This window comes from Canis aureus, chromosome 8, assembly GCF_053574225.1.
Source record: "Canis aureus isolate CA01 chromosome 8, VMU_Caureus_v.1.0, whole genome shotgun sequence".
Classification (NCBI taxonomy): domain Eukaryota; kingdom Metazoa; phylum Chordata; class Mammalia; order Carnivora; family Canidae; genus Canis; species Canis aureus.
The window spans coordinates 62,620,968-62,646,558 of NC_135618.1; the positions used below are offsets into that span (position 1 = coordinate 62,620,968).

General features: G+C 54.8%; 1 protein-coding gene across 10 annotated transcripts in view; it reads right to left on the bottom strand.

Annotated features, from left to right (window-relative positions):
- MAD1L1 (mitotic arrest deficient 1 like 1) overlaps window positions 1-25,591 on the bottom strand; it is a 346,832-nt gene continuing 321,241 nt past the window's right edge. For all 10 annotated transcript variants that reach the window (XM_077907541.1, XM_077907542.1, XM_077907543.1 and 7 more), the window contains one exon: window positions 1-612. In XM_077907541.1, the coding sequence (XP_077763667.1) occupies window positions 454-612 (159 nt within the window). In that variant the 3' untranslated portion in view covers window positions 1-453. The remainder of the gene's footprint in view (window positions 613-25,591) is intronic.

The window sequence follows — 25,591 nt, forward strand, 5'->3', positions numbered from 1 at the left end:
TAGGGTGGCCAAGGAGTAAAATTTATTTCTTGAGGAGCAGGGACTTCGGAGAGCAGTCCCCTGAGACAGTCGGGTTTGAGCGGCGTGGGGGTGGAGGTGCACATTGTGGAGGGTACTGGAAGCAGGCCCTGACAGCACAGCCCCCAAGGCCTTGGCCGGCCCGGAGCGGCAGCAGGTCCTGGGGGAGGGGAAGGGCAGCAGGTCCTGGGGGAGGGGAAGGGCGGAGCAAGTGGTTCCTGAACAGCTCTGTCCCTGCTGGCAACAGGTGCTCTCACAGGCATCCTGGGTGCAGGGTGCAGGTCGCAGGTCACCGGGGAGGAGGGGGGCAGCATATGGTCTGAGGAGGCTGGGTTGTGTGTGTGGGGTAGCCGGCCCTGGGGCTGGCCCCTGCCGGGTGCCCACTGCCACCATGGAGGCAGAGGCGATGGCCGCCACTGGGGCGCACAGCTGCGGCTAGGCCACGGTCTGCCGGCTGAAGAGGTCGAGCGTGAGGGCGCTGAGGAAGGCTGGGATGCTGTCCTGGTGCAGCAGGTGCAGCTCGATGAGCTCCTGTATCGTGCGTGAGAATGCCGTCTCCAGCAGCTGCATCTTGGTGCCCGAGGTTCCTGTGGCCTGCAGGGTGGGCGGGAGACAGGGAGAATGGCAGTGAGCATGATGGTGGCCTAGGGGCTCGCCCCTCCCCTCCCCCGGGTCCCCAGTGGCAGGACAGGTAACAGTGGAGACCCTGTTGGAGGAACACTGGGCCAAGGTGCCCCCATGCCCAGCAAGGCCAGGTGTCTCCCTGGGTGCTAGCCCTTCCCAGTGGGCAGGGGTCCCACCCACATTTCTTAAATCTAGAGGACAGGACGTGGGGTGTGCACTCAGTCTTCAGCTCCTCCCGGTTGGCCTGTCCAGCCCTCCTCATCCTCAGACCTTGGCAGCCACAAGGACAGCGGCCCACATGCTTCCCACCCGTGCTGCGAGGTCGCAAGGTACTCTGGGGCGGGGTCCAACACCCCCTCCTGTGGCACAGGGAACAGCAAGGGGCCGGAGTCGTCCCAGGGAGCTGACCTACGCCCAGGCGGATGGCCGCACCAGAACCTCATGCCCGCTGCGCAGTCCTGCACAGACACATCCCGGGGGAGGCACAGAGCCGTTTCCAGAGTTCACATCCCACGTCTTCCCCATCACATGGCATTGGCCACAGTTGGAAGGGGTTCCCATTAAAGGCACTGCTGGGAAGCTAACCCCACTGAATAGGCCTCAGTTTCCTGGTCTGTGCAGAGAGGAAGCAAGAGTCCGAAGTTCTCTGGCCTGCAGGTTCTGGGACCCCGGGAGGGGCCAAGCACAGTAAGGGCTGCAGGAAATGGCTGTGGGGTGCTGGGGGGCCAGGCAGTCCTGTAGTACCCAAGGGGGAGGTGTGGTCCCGGCTTCAGGCACTGGGGAGGATGACAAGTCTATCCCACAGTGACTGGCACCAGCCTCCAAATGCCTCAGCTCCAAGCACAGTGTGACACAGGGCAGAGCTCCCCAAAACCAGCTGGCCATTCCCCTGGTTCACATGGCAGGTCTGGGCAGAGCCGAGCCTGGGCCACAGGGACCACAGGGGTCACAGGAGCAACAGGGGCCAGGACCCCAGGCCGGGTACTCCCGGGAGGGGGTTGGAGGACAGCCAGAGGTTCTGGGCTAGGGGCATGGATGGAGGCCGGAAGGTGCCTGAGCACTTAGTGGGGGGCTCACGGTGCTCCCTCCTGCCCCCGAAGATGTGAGAGGGTGCCTGGGAGACCCCAGAGGCCGGGGGAGGCTGCCCGACCCTGGATGGCACCCTGCCTACCCGGACGTGGGCCTCACCTGCCAGTGAGCTCAAGGCAGGAAAGCCTGGAATCCGTGCTAGCTGGCCTGCCCCCTCCAGCAGTCTAGGACGAGGCCCTGTAAGTGCCCCCTGCGGCAGCAGGGCATGGGAAGGTGCTCAGGGCTCTTGGCTGCGGGGATATGGGGTGAGCTGGGGGCACAGGCCACAGAAGACGGAGGTGTTTGCCAGACAGGCTGTGGCCCCTGCAACCCTGGTCAGCAAGGTGGGCAGCACTGGTGGGGCAGCTTCATGCCAGGAGCTGAGTGGGGTCCCTGAGGGTTGGCATCCCCAAAAGAACAATTTCCCTCTCACTCTGCATATGCAACCTGGTCAGCTCAGGGTGGGGAGGGCTGGGGATGCAGGCTGGAGGGGACATGCCTACAGGGACGTCCCTAGTGGCACACGCACACTCCTGATGGCGAGAAGAGCCCTCCTTCCTGGACAGCTCTCACCAGACCCACCTGTTCCCAGGTGCTGGCTTAGGGGGTGTCTGTTGAACCAAGATTTCTTGCAACAAGGACCAGAAAGCTGAGAACCACTGTCCAGGGGGCTGGGACGTGTCCTGTGCACCTGGCACTGTGGCCCCAGGGCCAGGCAGGAGGTGGCACGCTGCTTTGGGCCACAGAAGCCCCACAGAACACTCACTCTCGGCACACACCGCTGATGGCAGGTCCATTTCCACAACCCTCGCATCTCCTACAATCTGGCGACAACAGGACGAACGCCCCAGTTACAATGTGGGCAAATGATCTGAAAGAGTGTTTCTCCAGAGGAGACACTTAAATGAGCACGTGAAACCACACATAGCATCATCGGTGTTTAGGGATGGGCAAGTGGAAGTCACAGGAGACGCTTCTTCACACCCACAAGGACGGCCGGTGTCCAAGACAGGTGGCAGCAAGTGCCGGCGAGGGTGCAGAGCAGCAAGCAGGACCCACGCTCAGCTGCTGGGAATGGAAGTGGCGCACCTGCTGGAGAGAACGTTCTGGAGGTTCTCTGAGAAGTTAAACATAAGACCTGGTAGTTGCACTCCTGGGTGTAGACCCCAGAGGAATGAGAGCCTCGGTCCACACAGACCCCCAGATGCAAGTGTCCCCATTTCTATAGCAAAAAAGTGGGAACACGGTCACCGGAGGAGCGGGTAAATGAACTGTGGGGTGCCCACCGATGGAATACCGCTCACCCACTAAAAGAACGAGGCTCTGACACCTGTTACACCACAGATGACCCTTGAACATGTGCTAACCAGACTCGGGACACCACACGTACACGCAGTCACTTATTCGGAGCGTGCAGAATGGTAAGTGTCCAGGATGGAAAGTGGGTCCGTGGCTGTAGGGCCTGCGCTGGTGGCAGGGTGCCAGGGTCCTTTGTGCGGTGATGAAAAGTTCTAGTATTAGGTCATGGTGGTAGTGGCACAGCTCGGAATACACCAGATACACGGAAGAGAACTCCCTGGATGAACTGTGCAGTGTGGGAATTACATCCCACGGAGTGTGCCCACTGAAATGAACCCCCTCTGCCCGCAGCCCAGTGGCTGCCACCTCTTTCCTGGAGCTGTAGGAGGCTGCCTGGCAGCACTCAGGCCTGGGTCCTGGCAGCCTGCTCTGTCCTCACACCGGGCTCACCCCTGCACACAGTGGGCCTCAGGCCCAGCCCAGCCTGGCGGGCGTAGACCACACATCTGCCTGCAGGCACCCCTCGCGCAGCTCCCTACCCGGACAGGAGGCCCTATGTGCCTGTGAAGGGGAGGTGGGCTCCCTCGGAGGCCCCAGGAAGAAAGTAGTTCACCCCACAAGCCCTCTAAGTGGCCTTTAGAGCTCGCAGTGTCCATGTCTGACTGGCTCCCGTCTGGTGTACTGCACAGACATTCCTCTGCTGCCTCCCTAGGGTGCCCACCCCTCCCTGGGCAGCCGACCTTGTTCCCTTGCCCATTCCTACATTCAGCCTTGTCATAGTTCAACACAAACCATTTTTAAACAAAAGGAAGAGAAACCACTCTGACCTTTTACCAAGAAAATCCTCTCATTTCTGCCTTCTGCTCAATTCTGAATTTCTTCCCCTAAATGTCAGAGGGGCTGATTCTCCTGCAGCTATGGGGGGGGGGGGGAGGAGCAGACTCAGGGCACAGGCTGGGGGTGGGGTGGTAGTGAGGGAGGCCATGGCGCTCTCCCAGCTCAGCGGCTGAGGGGCCACTAACCTCTAAACTAGGGACCTTTCACGCTGCACTGTGGTCCTGGCTGGGACCCCTGCCCATCTGGGAGGTGGTCTTCAGCCAGCTTGGACTTCAGAACCGTGTTGTCTGCATGCCTCCCAGACCCCTGGGGGCTGTGGGATCCTCACCACACTGTATGCATCAGACGCCCCTCCCCTCGCACGTTCCCACATCAAAGCCACTTCTCCAGGCACAACTTAACACCAGCCAGCATGAGGCCCATCTGGGACAGCTCGGTCCACACATCCAGCATTCAGAAGGCATCTACTCTGTGCTGGGCCCTGTGTAGTTCCAGGAGGACAAGGCCACAGGGACATTGCTGTGCCCTAGGGCTGTGGGCAAGCTGGAAGGAGGCATGACCAGGGCCACTCTTTCATCTTAACCCAAATCAAGGAAAAGCCGAGGATTCGTGACCCTCCAGCCTCCGCTGGCTGCTGTGCCTGCCCATTCCATCGGAAGGACCGTGTCCTCACTCAGAGGCAGTGTAGCTGCCAGAATGTGCCCCTGGATTACACTGTGCTGATCAATCTCTGCTAGGCTCCACCGTGTTCAAATACCACCCAGTCCCCAGGTACCTTGTAAATCACTCTAATTAGGGGCTGTTCACTTAAAATTAGAGAGCAATTTTTTAAAAAGCAAATTGCCCAGTAAGACGTGTTGGCTGTGGCTGGAAATATTTATGGGCTGATGGCTGTGACTCTGCCTTCTCTGCCCCCAGCGTCTGGGAGTGACAGGCTGTGGTGTGGCTGGCAGGCACCCTGTGGCGAGTGAGGCACTGTGCCATAAGACCTGCGCTGCCCACTGGTTGGCCATCAGGTGCTCTAGCGGCCCAAACCTCAGTCTGGCCTCGCCCCAGGGCCGCCTCCTCCCTCTAGACGGCAGAACTGGGCCTGCCTTGAACGGTTCGGCCCGGACCCAGATGACCAGGTCCATCTGCCGCAGTGCGTGTCTGTGGAGAAGGGCTAGTGCAGGGGAGCTCTGCGGCTGTGGGTCGGCATGAGATGAAGTGTGCGGTGCCTACAGGATGCCTGCTCCAAAGGGGCTTATTAAATGTAGTCTAGCCATCCCTCCAGCCTGGCCTCCCAGCTGGCAGGTGCATCCTGTGAGATGCTCCCAAGAGCAGAGATAAGAACTCCCGGTTGGTAGTCCCCTCCCGAGCCCAACTGCAGGGGGTGGTGAGGCTTGCAGGAAGGGCACAAGGGGATGCCCTTCCAGGGCAATATCACCTTTTGCAGAGGGCACCGAAGATAATCCCATAAATGGAGAAAGAAGAGGAACCCAGAGATGAACCCATGGCAAGGTGTGGATCCTCAAATCCTGATCTGAACAGACGAGACTTTAATAGCAAAATGACATTATAAGACAGAGTGCGAATGCTACTCTCTCAAGACACGGGGAGCTGAGTATCGTTTCTATGAGACCGTGGCATTGCGGCTTGTCAGGACAAGGCCCCACCGCCTCCTGTGGAAGTGGCTGATGCCAGCTGGAGGGAAATGCAAGATGACCTGGAGCATCCTGGGATCTGAAAACAGGGTGGTACAGGTCCCAGTGTCTTGGGATCCCTGGCTCAATGTGTGAGAGACACGTGAGATCACGTGACATGCTTCTGTGATCCATGGGTCGAGTGAGACGAAACACACCATGACGGCTGGCAGGGTGCTCAGGGCAGAACCGTGGGGGACAGGAACACTGGGTGCCCTGCTGGAGACGAGGGGGGGCCTGCCAGGCATTGACGCTCTACCTCAAGAGACCAGAGGAAGAAAGGAAGGGTCGACATGGAGGGGGATAAATGAAAGTGAAAACAGGAGAGTTACTGAAATGAGATGCTGGTCCTTTGAAAAGCAGCAAAAAAATAAAAATAAAAAATAAAAAAAAATCAACAGAGATAGGAAGAGAAAAGACAGAAATTGTCAATATCAGAAATAAGATCCTGGAGCTATTACGAGAATAGTAAGAAAACACTACAAAAAACCATTCATGCCCATAAATTTGACAGCTGGGAACAGAGGAATCCTTCGAAGACCATGGGGCACCAAAGCTCAGTCAAGATGAAGTAGATAACCTGGTAGTCCTATAGCTATTAAAGAACTCGAATTTGTAATTTAAAAAGCTCCTCAAAAAGAAATCTCTGGTCCCAGATGGTTTCACTGGAGAATTTTATCAGATGTTTAAACAAGAATTAACACCCATTTTACTCAATCTCTTCCAGAAAACAGAGCAGACGAGTATTTCCTTGCACAGAAGTATATTCACTCAATACCAAAACCAACAAAGATGCCCACATGCACAGCAGAAAAGTCCAAACAGGTAGTTCCCATGAACTTGGGTGCAAAAACCCTCAACAAATCTCAGCTAATTTAATCCAGCAATGTATAAGATAGATAGCTACACCAAGACCAAGTACAACTCATTTCTATGTAGGGCTAGTGCATGTTTGACAGGCTGGAGAGGGGGCCACGGAAAAGCCTCTGAGAGAATTCACGTCCATTCCTGATTAAAACCCCCAGCAGACTGGGAGCGGCACCTGCAGCCACCTCACGGAACGGACAGCGTGGTCTGGGTTCTGGGGATGGCACAGTTATGCCAGTGATGCAACAGAGCTCCTCGAAGGAGCCACACAAACAGCCCCAATCGATCTTTCAATACAAGTGCAACAGCTGACCCACGGAAGGAGGGTGGTGGCCTCTTCCACAGACGGTTCTGGGGCAGCTGGACATCTCCAGGTAAAAATAACAAAGAATTTTGACTTAAACCTCACACCTCATATAAAATTTAACTCAGAATCTATCATGGACTTAAATGTAAGACATTTAAAAAAAACCTTAAAACACACTGAAGGAACATTTCAGGATCTAAGAGCAGGCAAGGAATTCTCAGACTTGACACCAAAGCACAATTCATAAAATAGAACAAAGATGGACAAACTGGACAGACCTCATGAAAACTGCCACTGTTTGCTTCAGACAGACCCTGAGAACAGGAGAGGACAAGACCGCCTGGGAGATGTTCGTGAGTTGCACAAGTGACCCAGGGCTGGCGTTCACGTGTCCTGGCCCTTCCTGCGAGGTCAGTACACAGGTGTGATTTGCTCATGGCTGTCCCGACACTGGAACAGGGCCCAGGAACACCAGGCTCAGTGAGGGGCCAATGAGGTTGAGCCAGGCCACCTCTTCTGCATAGCACCGGCCACAGATGTAACAGCTCATTTATCTCAGCGACTCTCTGATATCATCTCTGTTCTATTCCCAGGACATGCGGGCAAGAGGTGGCTGTAGTCAGGACAGCAGCCCCATGTGGCCCTGGGGCTTCACCTCGCCCACGCATGCTCAGATGTCCAGAGGCCGGCCCTCCGCTCCCTACTGGCTCCCCAGCTCCAGGTGGGAAGCTGGTGGCTATAAGGCCGGGGGGAGGCAGGCTGATTGGTGGCTGTCTTCCATGGCATGAAGACTCAGGTTCAGATCTGTGGGCAGCAGGTACCTAATTGGACACAGCTCGAGGCAACCCTGCTTGCTGTGAAGCCCAGCTGTTCCCATCTCAGCCTTGTCCTCGGCGCTGCCCCCGGGCCTTCATGTAGGAGGGAGAGGTGGGAAGAGATGGGAGCTGGGGATGGCTGTGCAGTGTCGTTAGTGGGGGCAGAGCAGATCGGGCTAGTTCAGGCAGATCCAAACTGCAGCCGAGTCCTGGCCAGGGTGGCAAGGGGGTGGCTCTGTGGGGACAACATAGGGCAGTCCCCACAGGCAAGTGTGCAATGATGCCTGTGGTGTGCCAGGCACTGAGATTTGCTCAGAGCTCTCGCCCACACCCCCTTCCCGCCACCACTCAGGTGTACCCTAGGCCCTCAGGGGTAAACAGTGCCCCCACACTCAGATGCTACCTGCCTGAGGCCTCTCCACTGGCCCCTCCACTGGGGCAGCCTCCTCCCACAGGTCTGACATCCGGGCCCCACAGCTGGCTAGACCTAGCTTCTGACCTCGGCTTGACACAAGAAAACTGCAATCCTGGGTGCTCTGGCAAACCTTGAGTCCTGTGTGTACACCAGGCTGAGGACACAAAGAGGTCCCTGGCTCAAGGGAATGCATGCAGTGGTGACCAGCTGTAGCCCAGTCTACAGGGGACAGGGGCTGCACTCCCGGCATGGGGGAAGGGTCTTCCACCATGAGAGTGGGGCCTTCTCCCTCTGGGGGACGAGACCTGCGCACCAGGGCTGCACACACACACCTGCTCTCAGAGCCGCTGAGGGTGATTCTCTATGGGATCAGGCTGTGAGGATACCAGAGCACTCCTGGCTTCAGGGGAGGATCTGGCTTCTGAAGCTGAGGATCTGCGGTGCACTCACACGTGACATGGGGAGAGTGGCATAGCCACGCTCGTCAGGAAAGCACCTTAAATGTCCGTGCTGGAGAAAGCCCCATGAGCTTGCACCGTGGTCACTCGTGCTCGTTCTTGTTCACTCTCACACACAGAAAAAAGGTGACTGCAAACAATGGACCCTAACAGTGGTCAGCTCAGAGAACAGAGATGAAACGTGGTTCCTATGGTTTTCTGCACTTCCCAGATTTTTCTGTGACTGCACGTTATATCTGTAATCAGAAAAAAAATTCCCATCTGAATCTCATCTAGGGGAGCTGCAGACTTCTGAGAACAGGTGAATAAGCTATCCTGGCCACAGACCTGTGCACACGTGTAGACCTCGCCTGCTGACCGAGGCCCATGCAACACCCATCTGTGGTGGGGACGCCCTGTTTCTGGTACTGGGGCCCATGGCATACCAGCCACCGTGCCTGTCACTACCTGTTGGTCTGTAGGGCTAACGTCAGCTCGGCTCCCCCTCCTAGCACCACCCCACCTGGGCACACTCCAAGGTGCCCTGGGCCGTGGGGACACACCCAGCGTGGCAGTGGGTTGTGGTGGGTTGTGGCCCACCTGTGCTCTGCATGGGGCGATGGGGTTCTTCCTCCACTGGCCACTAGAATGGGTTTCCAGCCCACACCCGGCTGTTCCTACTGCCTAGAAGATGCTGTCCCAGCCCCTGACCTCGAGTCTGCCAGCTGGTCCAGGCCACCACCATCCTCTGTGTTCAGTCTCTCTCCCCGTCCACAGTGAGTGCCTCCTTACCCACTGCTGCCCCCCAAGGACGCCCCTGAACGCCCTGCATGTCCATGGGTCCAGTGTACTGTGTCCCGCAGGGAGGGCGGGCAGGTGGCGGGTGGGATGAGGCCATCCTTCTTGGGGCTGCTGACGTGGAGCAGGCCCGGGCAGATGCTGCTGTGCGAGCCAATAGGCAGAGGAATGCGGTGGCAAGTGGGTCAGGGTGAGGTGGGCAGAATGCTGAGAAGGCGGTCCTGGCATGAAGTTCCAGAGAACTAGCTGGCAAAGAGCATGTCCAGCACGGGGCGGGGGTGGGGGGATAGCTCACCCAATTATCCCTGCTTAATTGTGCTGAGAAAACGTCTAAATGCTGCCTGTTCTAATTATACTGGCGTTGCTGGAATCACTGTCCCGGCGAGGGCGACCTCTCCCAATCGTGATTTGCAGGGAGGGCGAGGCCAGGCACCCCAACAGTTGCAGATCGATCTCAAGCCCACAGTTATTATTATTACTCTATTTATATAGCTCTGCAGCTTTCCTATGGCGCTCTAGTTTACGCAGCTGTTCCCGCAGCCTCACGAGGGAGGAGCAGGAGGGCGCACGTGGCTGACGAGGACCCAGGGTCACTTCCAGCAGGCCTCATCCACCACAGGTGGGTGCCAGGAGCCCACAGGTCATGGGCGCAGGACCAAGCTCCACCTAGCTTCTCCCCTCCTGGCCCAGGCCTCCTTCCAGGCCCTGTGGACAGAGTGGGCCCGGGGGTGGGGCAGAGGCCACTGCCAGGGCGGTAATGTGCAGGGGGCAGGGGGTGTCCTGGGAGAGACTGGGTCGGCCGGCCCTCCTCCACCAGATGGGCCGGATCACATGTCCCATGGCAGCCCTCAAGTGCAATGATGCAGACGGTACAAGAACCTGTAGGAAGCCGCCCATCTGCCCCATTCAGACAGGCTGGGCCATGCGGAGGAATCTGGTGTGGAGCTCACCGTGTAAGAGGATCGTCTGAAGAATGACTGAGCCAGAAACTGCTGTGTGACTGTGGTACTTCACCTCATGGCTCTGAACTGACTTCTCTCAGCATAATGGGGCCCGTGGTGTCTGTGTTCCCACCTTGGGCAGTGACATGCTCACATTACAACAGTCTGATGAAGAAAGCTGCCACATCATGAGCCATCCAAGTGAAAGGGAACTGAAGGCACCCTCTGGTCAATGGCTTGCGAGGAACTGAGCTTCACCTGTACCCACAAGAGTGAGCTTGGGAGCTGGTCCCTCCCCAAGAGACTTTACATGGCCGCAGTCTGAAGGAGGGCCCAGCTGAGCGCAGCCCAACCTCTGACCTTTGAGAGCCACCTGCCACCAGGCATGAGGTGACTGCTTACTCTGTGACAGATTGCCAACACAGGAGGACAGAAAAAAAATCTCTGAAAAATAGTGGGCCCAAACACCTGAAATGTGATGAAAACTATAAGCCGGCAGGTCCAAGAAGTCTAATGAGCCCCGAGCACAAGAGGGACACGTAGGAAACAACACCAAAGTACATCATAATCTAACTGCTCAAAACTGATAAATCTTGAAAGCATCCAGAGGAAACTAGACACATGACCACAAAGTACTCCTCTGTGGATGGTAGGGATGGGGGGACCGTGGAGGCTGTGTGCTGGCCCAGCAACACCTGTGAGGTACAGAAAGAACAACAAAATCCAAACCAGTGAACCTGGAATTCCACCCAGTGAAAATGTCATTCAGAATGTGAAAACTGTCTTGGGCACAAGAAGTGGCAGGATGACGAAGCTGGGAATACAGGCTAACGTGGAAAGGAGGGAGAGGGCCTTGTGCCTTCAGCGAATAACGCCATCACTCAAATCTCTGAAGGGTGATTGAGTGCTTGCACAATTATAACTGTGTTGTGAGGCTCGTCTACATGCATAGCTTGTGCTTCACAGGGAGGACTCGGCAGGACGCCAAGAGCCAGGACAGTGGGGTGTACGCAGACAGGACAGGAATGATGGGGCTCTCACGCCCCATGTCCCATGAAGGCTGAGATAAGACACACACGGTAAATCCTGCAGCAACCACAAAATAACACAAAGAATTATAGCTAATCAGTCAATGAAAGAGATACACAAATTTGTACAACATGTTCAGCTAATCCAGAAGAAGGTAGAGAGAGAGATGCACAAAGGACAAGACACAGAGAAGAAACCGTGGGCTGACAGGCTCGAATCTGTGTAGATGTGAGTGGTCCAAAGGCCCCAGTGGACAGGCAGGACTGCAGACTGCACACAGATGCAAGATTCAGCCACATGTGGCTCGTCAGGAACACGGCAAACACGAGGACACGAGTGGTTCAACAGTGAAAGGATGAGATCTGCCATACACACAGAAGCCAGAAACCGGAGCGGCTGTGTGGACATTAGACGGTAGATTTCAGAGCAAAGAGGATCAGGAGAGATAAAGGTCATTTTGAAATGATAAAGGGACTAATTTATACATGGAATGAGAAATGAGAGAAATACAAGAAGGAACAGACAAATCCAGAATTACAGTCGGAGACGTCAACACCTGTCATTCTTTAAATGATAGAAAAGATAGAAAATCAGCAAGATTTTGATAGATGCAAGATACAAGATTTGATAGTATTATCAAAGAATCTGACGTAACTGACGTTTAAAGCACACACTCCAGCAGGATACACATGATTTTTCAAGTACTGGACCTTAAAACAAATTTCAGTGACTTTAAAAAGGATTCATATCATGCAAAGTGTGATGACATCAATGAAATTAAGTCAGAAACGAATAGCAGAAAGGTATCTGGAAATTTTCACAATATTTAGGAAATTGGTAATCTACTTCTAAGAAACCTCAGAGAAAAAAACCAAAGGGGAAATGAAATCACTAAGCATCTGAACTGAATGAAGATGAAAATTCTTGTGGAATGACCAAAGCAGACTTGGGGAAAATTTTTAGCATTGAATGTCTACATGAGAAAAGAAGAATGTGCTCCACTCAACAACTCCAGCTTCCACCTTAAGAAACTAAAATATAGGGCGGCCCCGGTGGCGCAGGGCGTGATCCTGGAGACCCTGGATCGAGTCCCACATCAGGCTCTCTGTATGGTGCCTGCTTCTCCCTCTGCCTGTGTCTCTGCCTCTCTCTCTCTCTCTGTCTCTATGAATAAATAAATAAAATCTTAAAAAAAAAAAAAGCTAAAATATAAAGGGCAAATTAGCCCAAACAGGAGCAGAAGTCAGGAAACAAAGATCAAAGAAGAAATCCATGATACAGAAAGCAGAAAAACAACAGAAAAAAATACAACCCAAAGTGGTGTGAGAAGATTCATGAAGCTGACACACTCTGGCCACGCTAATTAAGAATAAAAGGGAGAAGACACTTGGTGGTGTCATAGAACAGAGGAGTTACAGCTGGGTCCCACAGATATCGAAGAGACGACAGGAAACATGGTGAGCAGCCGCACACTGATAGGTCTGAGGACTCAGCTGACACGGATCAATTCTCCACAAGACACAAATACCAAAGCTCACCACAAAGGAGATGGATAATCTGAACAGTCCTGCATCTTCTTTTTTTTTTTTTTTAAGATTTTATTTATTTATTCATTCATGAGAGACACAGGGAGAGATAGGCAGAGACACAGGCAGAAGGAGAAGCAGGCTCCATGCAGGGAGCCTGATGCGGGACTCGATCCCGGGTCTCGAGGATCACGCCCTGGGCTGAAGGCGGCGCTAAACCGCTGAGCCACCCAGGCTTCCCAGTCCTGCATCTTCTATGGAAAACATTCTTGAAGAACTCTCCAAGGCTGGAGGTATCCTGGTGAATCCTATGAAACACTCAAGGAAGAAATATCAATTCAACATAAACTCAAAGAAAACAGAAGAGGATGGATGCTTTCCAACACCCGCTGTGCACCTGGCATCACGATGATACCAAAGTCAGACAGTGGCGTTACAAGGAAAAAGCCAAACTACAGACCAGTAATCCTCAGGAATACAGATGTAAAAATCCCAAACAAACAGTAAGTAATGTGTGTCCAATAACAGACACAGAGGATGACCCATCATGACCAAGTGGGGTCTTGACCCCAGAAACACAAGGCTGGTTTTCCATTAGAAAAGCAATCACAGTAATTCCTTGTATTAACAAAGTGAAGAAGAAAAGACAAATGATTCTCTCAATAGATGCAAAAAAGCAAGGACCAAAGCCACCATGCATTCCTCAAAACAATTCCCAGCAAACCGAGGATTGGAAGAGAGCTTCCTCAGCCTGACAGATGGCGTCCGGGGATAACCCATAGCTCACACCATACTCTATGGCCCGAGATCGAACGCTTGCCCCTCTGACTGCAAACAAGGATGTTCACTCTCCCCACTTCTGCTCAGCATCATTCTGGAAGCTCTAGCTAGTGACATAAAGTGAGAGAAAGGAACAAAACCATCCAGTTTGGACAGGTAGCAGTGCAACTGTCTTTACTCACAGACAACATCGTGGTCTGTGTCGAAAATCCAATCCAATGTATTAAAAAGCTACTAGAGCTAATATGTGAGGTTAGCAAGGTTGCAAAATAAAAGATTGATACACAAAAACAGACTGCTTTTACATACTAGTGACAAGTTCTTTACAATAGTGTCAAAATATGAAATACTTAGGATAAATATAACAAACCTAAAAGTGCAGAGAGAAATTGTTCTCGACCTCGTGTTGTTAGGATTTCTAGTCTCCCCTGAATGATTGAGGAGCTCAGTGTGATCCTGAAGGGAACCCTATCTGACCTGTATTGTACACGCTTATCAGAGAAGCCTAAAATCAATACGGAAATGCGCAGAATCAAGAATACCCCAAAAAACTCTAAAGATCAAAGCTCGAGGAGGACACTAACCTGATCTGAGAGAAGTCGTGGTGGGGGCGTGGTCCTGGCACACAGATCTCCACCTGCATGCCTCCCAGCATACCCAGTGTGCAACGTTCTGCTGTGGAAGCCACCCTCCCCTCTCCCAGAAGGACAATTGTGTGCCCACCCTGCAAGCCTGGCCCTCCTCTGCGTGCCCGTGACATTTGGGAGAAACTGCCACGGGGTCTCCACGGCAGGTGGCACAGCATCTGTTTCCATCAGCAGCAGGGGCATGGTAAATCTACAGTAACCCAGTAGCTGAGGGCTCTGCAGCAGTAAGGGGCCTCCACTCATGGTCTTGTGCCGCTGACAGAGCAACCTGTGCAGGCCGGGGGGCTTCTTTCCTGCTGGGCCTGAGCTGCCTCCCTCTGCCATCGCCGCTGGACACCAACTCCAGGTCCCACAGTTGGCCAGGGGCACAAAGAGGGCGAACCCTGGGCCTGACTGTAGGGAGAGGATGGTCCCAAGGTCAGCAAAGCCAGATAAGGGGGAGCCATTTGGCTGGGGGAGTCTGGCGTGTGTGCAGGACGGTCTGCATCGTGCATGTCAACACTGGCCCAAGCTGCAGGCTCTGGCCTCCACTGGCTAGACTGGACTGCTCTTGTAAGCCCTTGCATCCCAGGTGGCCATGGGCGTGACTGCTGGCCACTGGCACTGTCACGGTGCTGCGCACCAGGCATGTCTTGCTCTGGGTTAAAAATATCTCTGTGACTTCCAGAAAGTTCCATCTTCACAGTCACGCTGACGTGAAGAGCAGCCAGATGAGCTCTTAGCTGGGCTTCGTGGCTCCTCTGGCTGGCGTGTGGCAGACACAGGCCCTGATGGGTGGAAGCTGCTACGGCCACCCCCGCCAGCAAACCGGATGGAAGTGGTTTGCAGCCTGGCAGTTGTGGGAACAGGAATCCGCTGTTTGTCTGTGTAGCCCCTGAGCAGCTCTGCCAGGCCCTAGCCCTCCTGTGGTTGTGAGTGTCCGAGATGAAAGCAGTCTCCATCCTGATGGCTGGAGGCCATTTTTCTCCTGAGCTTCCAGGCCAACTGCTTTGACAGCAGACTGATTTCTGTCTGGGTGTGGAGAGCACATGGGGTGGCCCAGCCCAGGGCGGGCCTCACACGGCCCCTGGCCCCCCAACCTCCCAGCCCCCAGCAAGGTGCCCCTCCCCCGAGGGGGTCCAGAGAAGAGAGGCTGGCAGGAGATTTGGAGGGGCTGGGTGACTGGAAGGCAGGCAGATCCCATCAGGCCTCCTTCCTGCTTAAGGAGGGACCAATGCTTATGGGCAGGGTCCCGCTGAGGGAGGGGACCCCACCTCTCCCATGTGTGCCTGAGTGGGGGTTGTCTGTCCCTGCTGGGGACTGCAGATACTCCTGGCTGAGGCCTCGGGTGCCCCATGGTGCCCAGCCTTCACATTCCTGCCACCGTCCTATGCCCACTACCCCCCTCACCCCTTTGGCATTGGTATCATCTGCAAATTGCCTTGTTTTTCATCTTTGGCAAGGCTGAAAATCTGATCATGAAAGGAGATTTTCTTTTTTCTTTTTTAATTAGTACTTGGTAATATCACCAAGCTGTGAGTTTATGGCTTTGTAGATCTTGTGTTTTTGACACTAATTACTCACAAAGGCTTTTTAAGCTGCATTTCAACTCTGCAACTGCCATGGCGGTAATTAAGCAAAAGAGGAAGAGGCAACAGATTCCACATGTCACACCCAGCCCTTCAGACCTGTGGTCCGGAGCGTCCATGGCCCCTGCAGAAACCTGGCCCTTCCTGAGGTGATCTGTCTTCAGGCCTCCAGCCCCTGGCAATCCTGGCAAGGTACCTGGGCTCTGCTCCATACTCAGGGCCATGTTCCAGATTCCCAGTCGTGAGAAAGGACCTGGAAGCACATGAGTTCAGGGATCCCATATGGGAAGGGTGCCTGTTCCATAGCCGATTGTCTCCTGGAGCCTCCTGGGAGGGCCTGGCCCCAATGAGGACACATTGCCCAGCTCCTTGGTCTTCCTTTCCCATGACCCTGAAGCCACTCACTCTTCAGTGCTTGTAGAGCACCTATTACGTGCCCCCTGCCCTTCTCTGCCCAGGGCTTCTGCTCACCTCCTATCTCCTGCCAAGGTACTGGGATGGGAGGCTGTGCACACCCCCACCCTGCCTCTGGCTCAGTGGAAAAGCCCACCTGGGAGAGGCTTGAACCTCTCAAGTGAAGGTGAGCCCCCCCAGCAAGCCTGCTAGTAAGTATGTGGCAGGGGCTCCAAAATCACACAGTGCCCAGGCATCCCATCCTCATGCTCCAGAGCAGTACACTGAGCCCCCCAGGAACCTCCTGGCAGGCAGGGCGGCTGGAAAAGCAGGAGCTAGTCACCTTGTGCCAGGACCTGCTGCCGCGGACTGGTGCCTCCCTCTTTCCTCTGTAATCCCTGTAGAACCCACAGCTTCTGGGATAATGATAAATCAACTGAACAGAGCAGCAACCTTCCCTGTTCCTAAGACCAGGGCAGAGCCTGCCCTGTGTGGCAGGGCTGCACCTGGGAAAGGCTCCTGGGTGGGCTCGCTGAGCAGACAGACTTTATGGGTCTGCCCAGCTGATTGCGCTGGGCCCTCCTTAAATACAATTGGTTAGTCACACTTCACTGTTCTTTATTGCAATCCTATTTTTTTTTTTTTTTGCAATCCTATTTTGAGATACAATTAAAACATCTCATTGCCAAAGTGCATGGTCCTACCAGGTTTTTCCCCCTCTTTCGAAGGAGTCAAAAACAAAGATGGGGGTAGTGATTCAGGCACCATTCTTGTTCCCAGGATGGCGGGTCTGGTCAGGACTGGTACCCGAGGAGACCCTGCTTTCAGAAGATGCTGCCCCAATGGCATATTGTGCAGGTTGTGAGGCTGCCTCTCCCAGACCAGGCCGGGGCCATGTCTCAGGGATGTAAGAACCTCCCCTTCGCTCCGCACTTTTGCCTATTAATGCCATTGCCATCCCGCTGTCACTGCAGAGGGACACTTTGGGTTTGGTTTCTGCAAACACACACACCCGATGGGAAACTGGGTCTGAGACATCAGTGAGCCGAAGCCACCACTAGAATATTCATGCAAATCACCACAGCTCACTTTGGTCGAAAGGAAAACTAAAAAAAGAGCTAGCAATTTTGGATGCACCTGGGCTGGTGTCCCTGTGCCTGGCCCATGCTGGCCGCACTCAGGTCATATCCTGTTATGAGGCTGTGTGTCTCCTGCTGTGGGCCATGTTGTCACAAACTCTGGGAGGCGGTGCTTGTATACACTTCTGCAGGACCCCTGTGACCTACAGGGTGACCCTGTGACAAGACAGGCCTGAGCCTGCAATCAGCCTGCCAGCTGGCGGGATGCTGGGAGGAATCCAGCAAGAGGCGCATGGGCGCACAACAGGCAGACCGTGAGAGGAGCCTGCTCTCACGGGGCAGGGGGGTGCTGTGAGGGGCTCATGGAGCCCGTGGAGTGCTGGGGACCACAGGGGCAGGTGGGAGCTAAGCTTGGAGCTGTCACATGTGGGACCTTCTCATTAGGTTAGGGGCCGCAGTCTGGCTGGGGGGCAACCCGTCTCCAAACATTTCCCTTTGGCCTGATGCAAGAGGGGCTGGGGTGACATGGGAGCCCAGGGCTACCCCCAAGATGACCTGATGTGACTTAGCATGTGCTAGGCACTGTGCAGAGTCCTCATGACTCACCCCATCTTGCTTTCCAGGCTTTGGAGAGGGCATGCACTGGAGGTGAGAGGCTCTGCTAGAACCACCTCCCTGGGCTGTGCCTCCCACCCCACTTTGAAAAGGGGCAGGGCAGTCACCCTGCATGCTACCGTCAGGATGCATGGCCAGTGAACTGAGAGTGGGCAGGGCGTCACAGTCACTGTCACCTCCATTGAGAGTCTGTGTGCAGGACAGGGGAGTGGGTCACAGTGATACTCAGGGCTCGCCTTGTTCATACTGGGCTCAGGCTGCTGCCACTGTTACAGGTGCTGCACAGGTGGGTTGCAGGGGCTGACCAAAATTGGGGTGGGGGGCCTTGGACAGGGGTCTCCTGCTTTCCACCATCCCTCCTTGGAGACTCGCTGGCTGCTGGGCAGTGTGCTGGGTGAGGGTTGGGAGGCTCACTGCTTAGTCCCAGCCCATGGGAGGCAGGGACTTGCAATCCAGAGTGAAACATGATCCAGCACAGCTGTGCCCAGAATACTGATGCAGAGGAGGCCATGGCTCTGACCTTGGCCAATTAGGGAGCCCTCCTGGCTCCTCCACTGCCTGAGGCTGAGAAGTCAGCAACCCAGGAACAATGGTGAGAACCCAACTGACTGGCCCCTCTTCCTCTGGTTCATAGAAGGGAGCACACTGACTAGCACAACAGCTTCTCCGTCCCTGCATGAGTGCCAGCCAGCAAGTGAGCCGGGTGGGGTGGGGGGTTCGAATGCCTCGGGCCAGGTGCACAAAGCCCTGCTGGCCACCCACCCTGGCTCTCTCCACAGGGCCTGCGGAGAGTGCGGTTGGTGCTGGGCAATGGCTCTGACCACAGAGTCATGCACACATGCTCAGCCCTGCCGTGAAAGGGCAGGCAGGGGCCTCTCCCTGTGGCTCAACTCTGGGGGACCTATTCTAAGGCATCACCACCTAGAACTGTTGGAGGAGCTAAGTGGCAGCTGTGCCATGACAGACCAGGGAAAGGGCGGGGAACGGCTGGTCTTCAGGCTCTCTCCTGCCACAGGGGTCCCATCTGCCCTCCAGGGAGCACATCCAGGGCGAGAGGTGATTTGCCCTCACTGGGCAGTGTCTTATCACCAGGGTGGAGACTACCCAGGGAGTGCCAAGACCCAAGGACACCCAGCAAACAAATCCTTCGCACCAAGGTGTTCCCAAACCAAAGGGTAATAGGGGACCAACAGAGCATCCAGCCCAGAAAGAGGACAGAAGTGGCCACCAGGATAGTGGGGTCATTGGAACCAAGGTCTCTCCCTTCCCCACCCCTCCCCTCCAGATAAAGAGCCAGCTGAGTGCACAGGGTCCTGGGCTCCCTCACTGCCTGTCCAGCCCTGGGGAAGGAGATGCTGTGTGTGCACCTGCATTATTCAACACCTGAGCAGGTCAGCCCCTCACTCTGCAGCCAAGTGCAAGGCACGCATGCTGCTTCCCTGCTCCCAGACAATAAAAGGCAAAGGGAGGAAGTCCTTTTCTTTGCAAAAAATGCTCGGACTGATGCAATTTGCGTGTGCAAAATGTGTGACGTGCATTTTCCAGCTCATCAGCACCTTAGCCTGCACGAAGCTGCTATTTGCTTTCAGACTCGTTTCACGAGGCTTGAGTTATATTATGGGATTTTCTTCATCCTGCAATAGGAGATTTCATGTCCTGCTGATAACTCTGCATTTTCATTGACCACATTCATTGCAAAAAAAAATTTCAAAACATATTCTGCAGCCATTTGCTCTTTGGCCCTAAGAATGGAATACAAGTAATCTGCTCACATCCGGCAGGTATCTTCCGGTGATTTAATTTCAGAAATGACTTTCTAAAGGGCTCAAAAAATCCTGCCTGTTCTGGGAAAGGGAAATAGCTCTTCTCTTCTTCCACTGAGCAAGCACCCAATTTTTCTCAGGACACACCCAAATATGCTGGAGCTGTGGGACCATGGGAGCCATGGGGCAGCAAACCAGGTGTGCAGGGATGGGGCACAGCCCAGGAGGGACCGGGGAGCCCAGTGCCCCTGCCAACAGAGGGACAGTGTCCCAGTGGCTGTCATCCAGCAGCCCCACGCCCAAGGCAGGAAGGCATTGCTTTATAGCCACTTCCCAAGGGAGACCTTGTTCCATGGTTTTTTTTTTTTTTTTAAAGATTTTATTTATTTATTCATGATAGTCACACAGAGAGAGAGAGAGAGGCAGAGACACAGGCAGAGGGAGAAGCAGGCTCCATGCAGGGAGCCCGATGTGGGATTCGATCCCGGGTCTCCAGGATCGCGCCCTGGGCCAAAGGCAGGCGCCAAACCGCTGCGCCACCCAGAGATCCCTGTTCCATGGGTTTTGATCCAGAATGTTGTTTATAAATGTGAGGAAATGTTTTAAAATTTACCTAACATAAAAATTGGGAGTTTCCAGCTACTCTGTACCCTGGAAACTTACCCTGCCTGATGCTCCTCAGAGGCTGGGGCTGGTTACTGTCATGACTATGCTTTCATGGAGACATCTCTTATAGGCAGGCCATCAGGGTGGGGAGATGAAGGGAGGTATCACAGATGTTCGAGCCTGAGACTCTGGCCTGGCCTTGACAGGGGCTGTGCACCCTGGGGACCAGAGCAGAGCACAGAGGCCGGGCCCAGCCTGGAACATGGTCAGGTCAGGGAAGGAGGAAGATTTCACTAAATTCTGGGTCCAGCAAGGACAAGGCCAGGGCTTGCAGTGACCTTATGCCCACAGTATCCTGGGTGGTATGTCGCCGCAGCAGAAACCCAAGCCACCCATGGGGCACTGGCCTAGGTCTCCATGGGACACACTTCATCAGTAATACAAAATAATGTTTACTGTTTACAGCCAGGTACTCTAGAAAAACATGAAGCTACAAGCCACTTATCCATCACCGTCCCTGGGAACTATACCGCAAAAGCAGTGATACTGCTGTGTGTGCCAAGCATGAATGCACACAGTGTACATATGTGCAGCATATCCACAGCCACACCTATATTACACACTGGTGCCAATGCGATGCAATGCTGCATTTCCCCAGTAGTGCTGGGTGTTGCTCACATACAGAAGTCACTGAAAGTGCGACCACACACGTGAGGATGTTCCTCTGTGGGACTCATCTGCACTTTTTCCTGTTCCTCATTGAGATGTAATCACAGTTGTGCAGAGTTGTCCTGAGAGCCCTGCAGAAGCTGGATGTCCTCCCCTGCTACATTATCAGCACAATGTATGTCCAGGCAGCCAAGGAAGGTCATGGAGGCTCCGGGCTGCCAGGTGGGGGGTCTGGGACCTCATGGGGTCCACACCCCTCTTTGCCCCTCGATGCTGCACTGACAAGAGCCAGACAGCCACCAGGGCAGTGCTGTGAAGACTTGGGTGGGTTTGCACAACACCAAGAACACTGCTGACCTGGGCCAGATGGCAGGCAGGCATAAACTCGATGTGTGTGTGGGGGGGTCCTGCATCCTGCCAGGCAAGCACCCTGAGAGGTCCTGATGGGGAAAGGGAGATGGGCCCTGACTTGGGACAATATGGCTTTGGGGGCCTGGTTTGTGTGAACAGCATAAGCCTGTGCCACGCTGGCCACTGAGGCTGCTGTCCGTGGACACAGAGTGTGAGAGTAGTGCTTATAAAAACAAAGGCTCATGCGGGGCTGGGCCTTCAAGGCAAACAATGACCCTCCAAGCAGAAACAGCCATGCTTTGATTTGGAAAACACTGGTTAATTTTCCAGCAGAGTGTGTGACCTTAAGGGGATCTAATTTCCTGAACAACCTAGCAAGGCACTGGTTCTCTCACACTCCCGCTCGCCTTTACCTGAATGCTGCCCACGCAGTGGCTGGGCTGATGTGTCCCTGGAGTCTCATATCTAGTCCCAAATGCATTGGGCAGGCCTCCCTCCCAGGGAGAGCCGCTCCTGGATGAGAGCCCTCAGGATTTCCAAGCTACTGTCCTTGGTGCTGGGTGTTAGGGTGGGGGGTCGCCACCAGGGGAGAGCTCAGGCCTCAGGCCACTCAGAGGAGGCTGCTCTGGAAGCCTGTGTCCTGAGTGAAACATAGTGGCAGGCATAGGCTGGCCCAAGGCAGACCCTGCTGGCAGCGGGGTCATGGGCTGTCCACTTCTGCTGGGGCTAAGGGGCCTAAGGGACACAGGGGGAGGACCACCTGTCACAAGCATCCTGGTCAACACCGGGCACCAGCTCTGGGACATCTATGGACAGTGACTGCCCCCTCCCACCCTGCCTTTCCGGGAGGAGGACAGGCCCCTGGCAGCTCTGGTAAACTGTCCCCTGAATCCCAGGCTTCTCGGGCTGGCAGGACCAGAGGCAGGCCAGCACTGGATGGCCTCTATAGGCACCCAATGCACAGAAGGGTGCAGCCTGTAGGTGGGGAGCATGTGGGCTGGTGCCTACCTAGTTGGTGTCAGACACCCGGCATGTGCAAGTGCCCACCAGGTGCCACTGTCGCCACTGCCACACCAAATAACTTGTGTGAGGGGAATATGCTCAAAGTGCTCCAGGATAAGATCACTAATTTGAAAACTTGAAGGAAAAGAATGATTTCCTGGCAAGTCACAAATTAGCAAAGGCAGCTAGCTGGACCAGCGAGCAGAGCCCTGCATGAAGAGAGGTGCCTTGATGCCACCCTGTACTCACAGGTATCCCCAGTGCTTTCAGCCCATCTACACCCTAGGAAATGGAGGGAACCTACCCATTTTATAAGGCCTGAATGCCTCCTGGCAACAGACAGGGTCAGGTCAAGTGGGTGCAGCTGGGCCCCGTGTAGGGGTGCTGCATGGGGGTCCGGGTGGGATGTGGCCGAGGCATGGCTGGGATGGGACCTGGAGAGGCATTCCTGAAACCTCTGGGCAGTGGGTGGGCACCCCTAGTCCTGCAGCGAGACCTTATGTCCACTGGCCTGGGAGGGTCCACCAGGGCCAACTAAGATACCCTGAGGTGCCACAGTCCTAGGTGCCCCCAGCCCGGGACCTCCAGTAGAGAAGGGCTGAGGGCCACAGACTGGGCTCCAGGGGTAGATGTGGGGGCAGCTTAGCGGGCCACCCTAGCCAGCTGGGAGCCGACATTTGAGAGCAGTCCAGGTGACACTATGTGATTTAAAAGTTAATTAAACTGAGTGGTACAAAGTCTAACAGCCCCAGGTGTTTATTTCCAAAGAGCATTTGGAAGGAAAAGGGGAAATCTAATAAAAAGCTTTGTGAGGTATTGCATTAGAAAGTAATCATGTCGCTAAATCACCCTCGTCTGCAGCGGGCCTCCTGACAACTGGGTCCTGTCCTTGTCATCCCCCACGTGACCCTTCCCAGCCCAGGTGGCCAGGCCCTGAGCTATAGGGTGGTGGCTGCCAGGCCTGCCCCAGCAGTGCCCTCCAAAGGTGGCTGTATGTGTGAGCTCGCTCACCTGTGCATGCATTCTTTCATTCACCCACACACTCACCTGTGCACACATTCACCCACTCGCTCATCTGTGCACAAATTCATTCACCTACTTGCTCATCTCTGCATATATTCACTCATTCACCCACTCGCTCACCTATGCACACACTCATTCACCCACTCGCTCACCTATGCACACATTCACCCACTTGCTCACCTGTGTACTCACCCATTTACTCATCTCTGTACGCATTTACTCATTCACCCACTCACTCTTCATTCACCAACTTGATTACCTGTGCACACACTCATTCACCCACTCGCTCATCTCTGCATTCACTCATTCACTCACTCACTTATCCATGCATGCATTCACTCATTTGCTCACTTGCTCACTGGTTCCTCTGTGCATGCACCTGTTCACACACTCATTTGCTCACTCTCACATCTGTGTCCTGAGTACCGGCCAGATCACAGCAGGAGGTGGAAGGGAACATGAGACCCTACTGTGGCAGCCCAGGGCAGGATCTGTCAATGATGTACAAGAAAGCCCATTCCTGGGGAAGCTGCATTTGGGCTGAGACTCCAAGGATGTGCAGGGTCAGAGGGGTAAGTAGGTGGGGGGATTCCAGGCTCACAGGGGCCCTGTGATACAAGGGACCTCACGTGCTGTTGGGTCCTGCTGATGGTGGTGACCCTGTGTAGGCATCACCATCTCACAGGGCCATTGTCATGTTGTCACTGGGCTGAAACATGCCTCCCTGGACATACGGTCTGTCCACAGACAGTACAGAAACAACAGGAAGACTAGACTTCCTGAAGTCCAGCCTGGGGCTAAGTGCAGGTGCCATTTGGGGTACTGGCCAGTTGTGGGAAGCCCCAGGATTCTAGGGAAGGAGAGCAAGATGCAATATATGGCCGGAATTCATCCAACAAATGCTGAAGCATCCCATTCCAGGCACCCTTGGTGCAGGTCCTTCTCTGGTCTACAGAATCACCCTCCTTCTCAAGCTGGGCACAGGAGGGGTCCCTCCCCTGTGGTCCCTGGGCACCCCATCCTGGCTGCCCTCCCATCTATGGCATGGCTGAGCAGGTGGGGAAAGCACCTAGTTTGGCCTCCTCTGCTGGAGCTGGCCCAAAGTCCCTGTTTCCACAATTTGTTAGGGAAAAGAACATCTTTCCCCCCTGGCTCCTGTTTGCTCTGCGGAAACCTGGTCCACAATTAATAGTGTTTACACGAGGCACCAAGAACATTCACCCACTCCCTCCACATCGCTCAGCAGTGGGCTACCTCATAGCACCTCTGTGCTTACTCAACTCCCATGTCCTCTGGGTCCCAACACTTCTGAGCCCCCCCCCGCCCCGAAGGATGGGTAGTGCCAACCATGACCCTTGTGTCAGGCTCTGAACCCACTGGGCCAGGACTGCTCAGGATCAGAGTGCCACCCACCACCTTACTTGTGGTGGCATCTGCTGGTATATGGAGGCCCCATCGTCTACCATCCCTTCAGCCCTCCACTTGGGCAAGTGGCTCCTGCCCTTTTCTCAACAGAAACCAAAAGAACAGAGACACAAGCCTATGGCATTCCAGACAGACTCCTACCTGATGGGATGTGGGGTGGCACCTACAGGAACACCATGGACTCCTTCAGGTCTGGGTGTACAATAGGATCTGGAAACTCTCAGTATTGGACAGCCCCCACCCAGGAAGGAGGCCGACCACCTCTTCCTGCAGCCCAGCCCGTGCTGGAGACTCCCAGAACAGGTGCAGAGAGGGCCCTCTACCAGAAGACAGTCAGCACCCACCAGGAAGGAAACTACTCTGCTAAAAGCATCACTGACCCACGCTCAGAGAGGGCCCACTGTACCCTTGATGGTTGGGGACTCGGAAGCAGATGTGAACAGTGGGGCCTTGGCTGGGCCCACTGAGGGCTGCCTCCTCCCCTTCGGGGCCTCTCACCACATTGTGCTTGAGACCCGAGCTCTGGGAAGATGAGGGTCTCAGGAGAGATGGGGGCAGGAGCATGGGCTCCCTGACTCCGAGGACCCCTTCTGTCCACTGGTCCCCACAGCACTGGTTTCTCCAGTATCGCTCCCTAGGGTAACTCATCCATAAGCCGTCTTCTTTCCCACGTGACACATGGGAGGTACGAAAGTTAACTTACAAGTTTCCCAGCTGAGTGCTCCAGCTCCTCCTGACACTCCCTCTTGGTGGGGGCAGCCCAGCATGGGTGGGTCCCACACCCTCAGTGTCCTGGCAGTGCCTTGCGAGGAAGCCAAGCTGATGTTGTTCCCCATTGCCCCCTAATCACCGGGCAGATCTCTGTCCTGTGCAAACATGGGCTCCCCTTAGGGGTTTTGTGTGCTGATTTTTTAAAGCAAAGAACAGGCCATGCTTCTGGGTGCCACCCTGAGTCTCTGCTTCACGGTGGGCAGGGAAACATACAGGCTCAGCTGTTACTGCTGGCC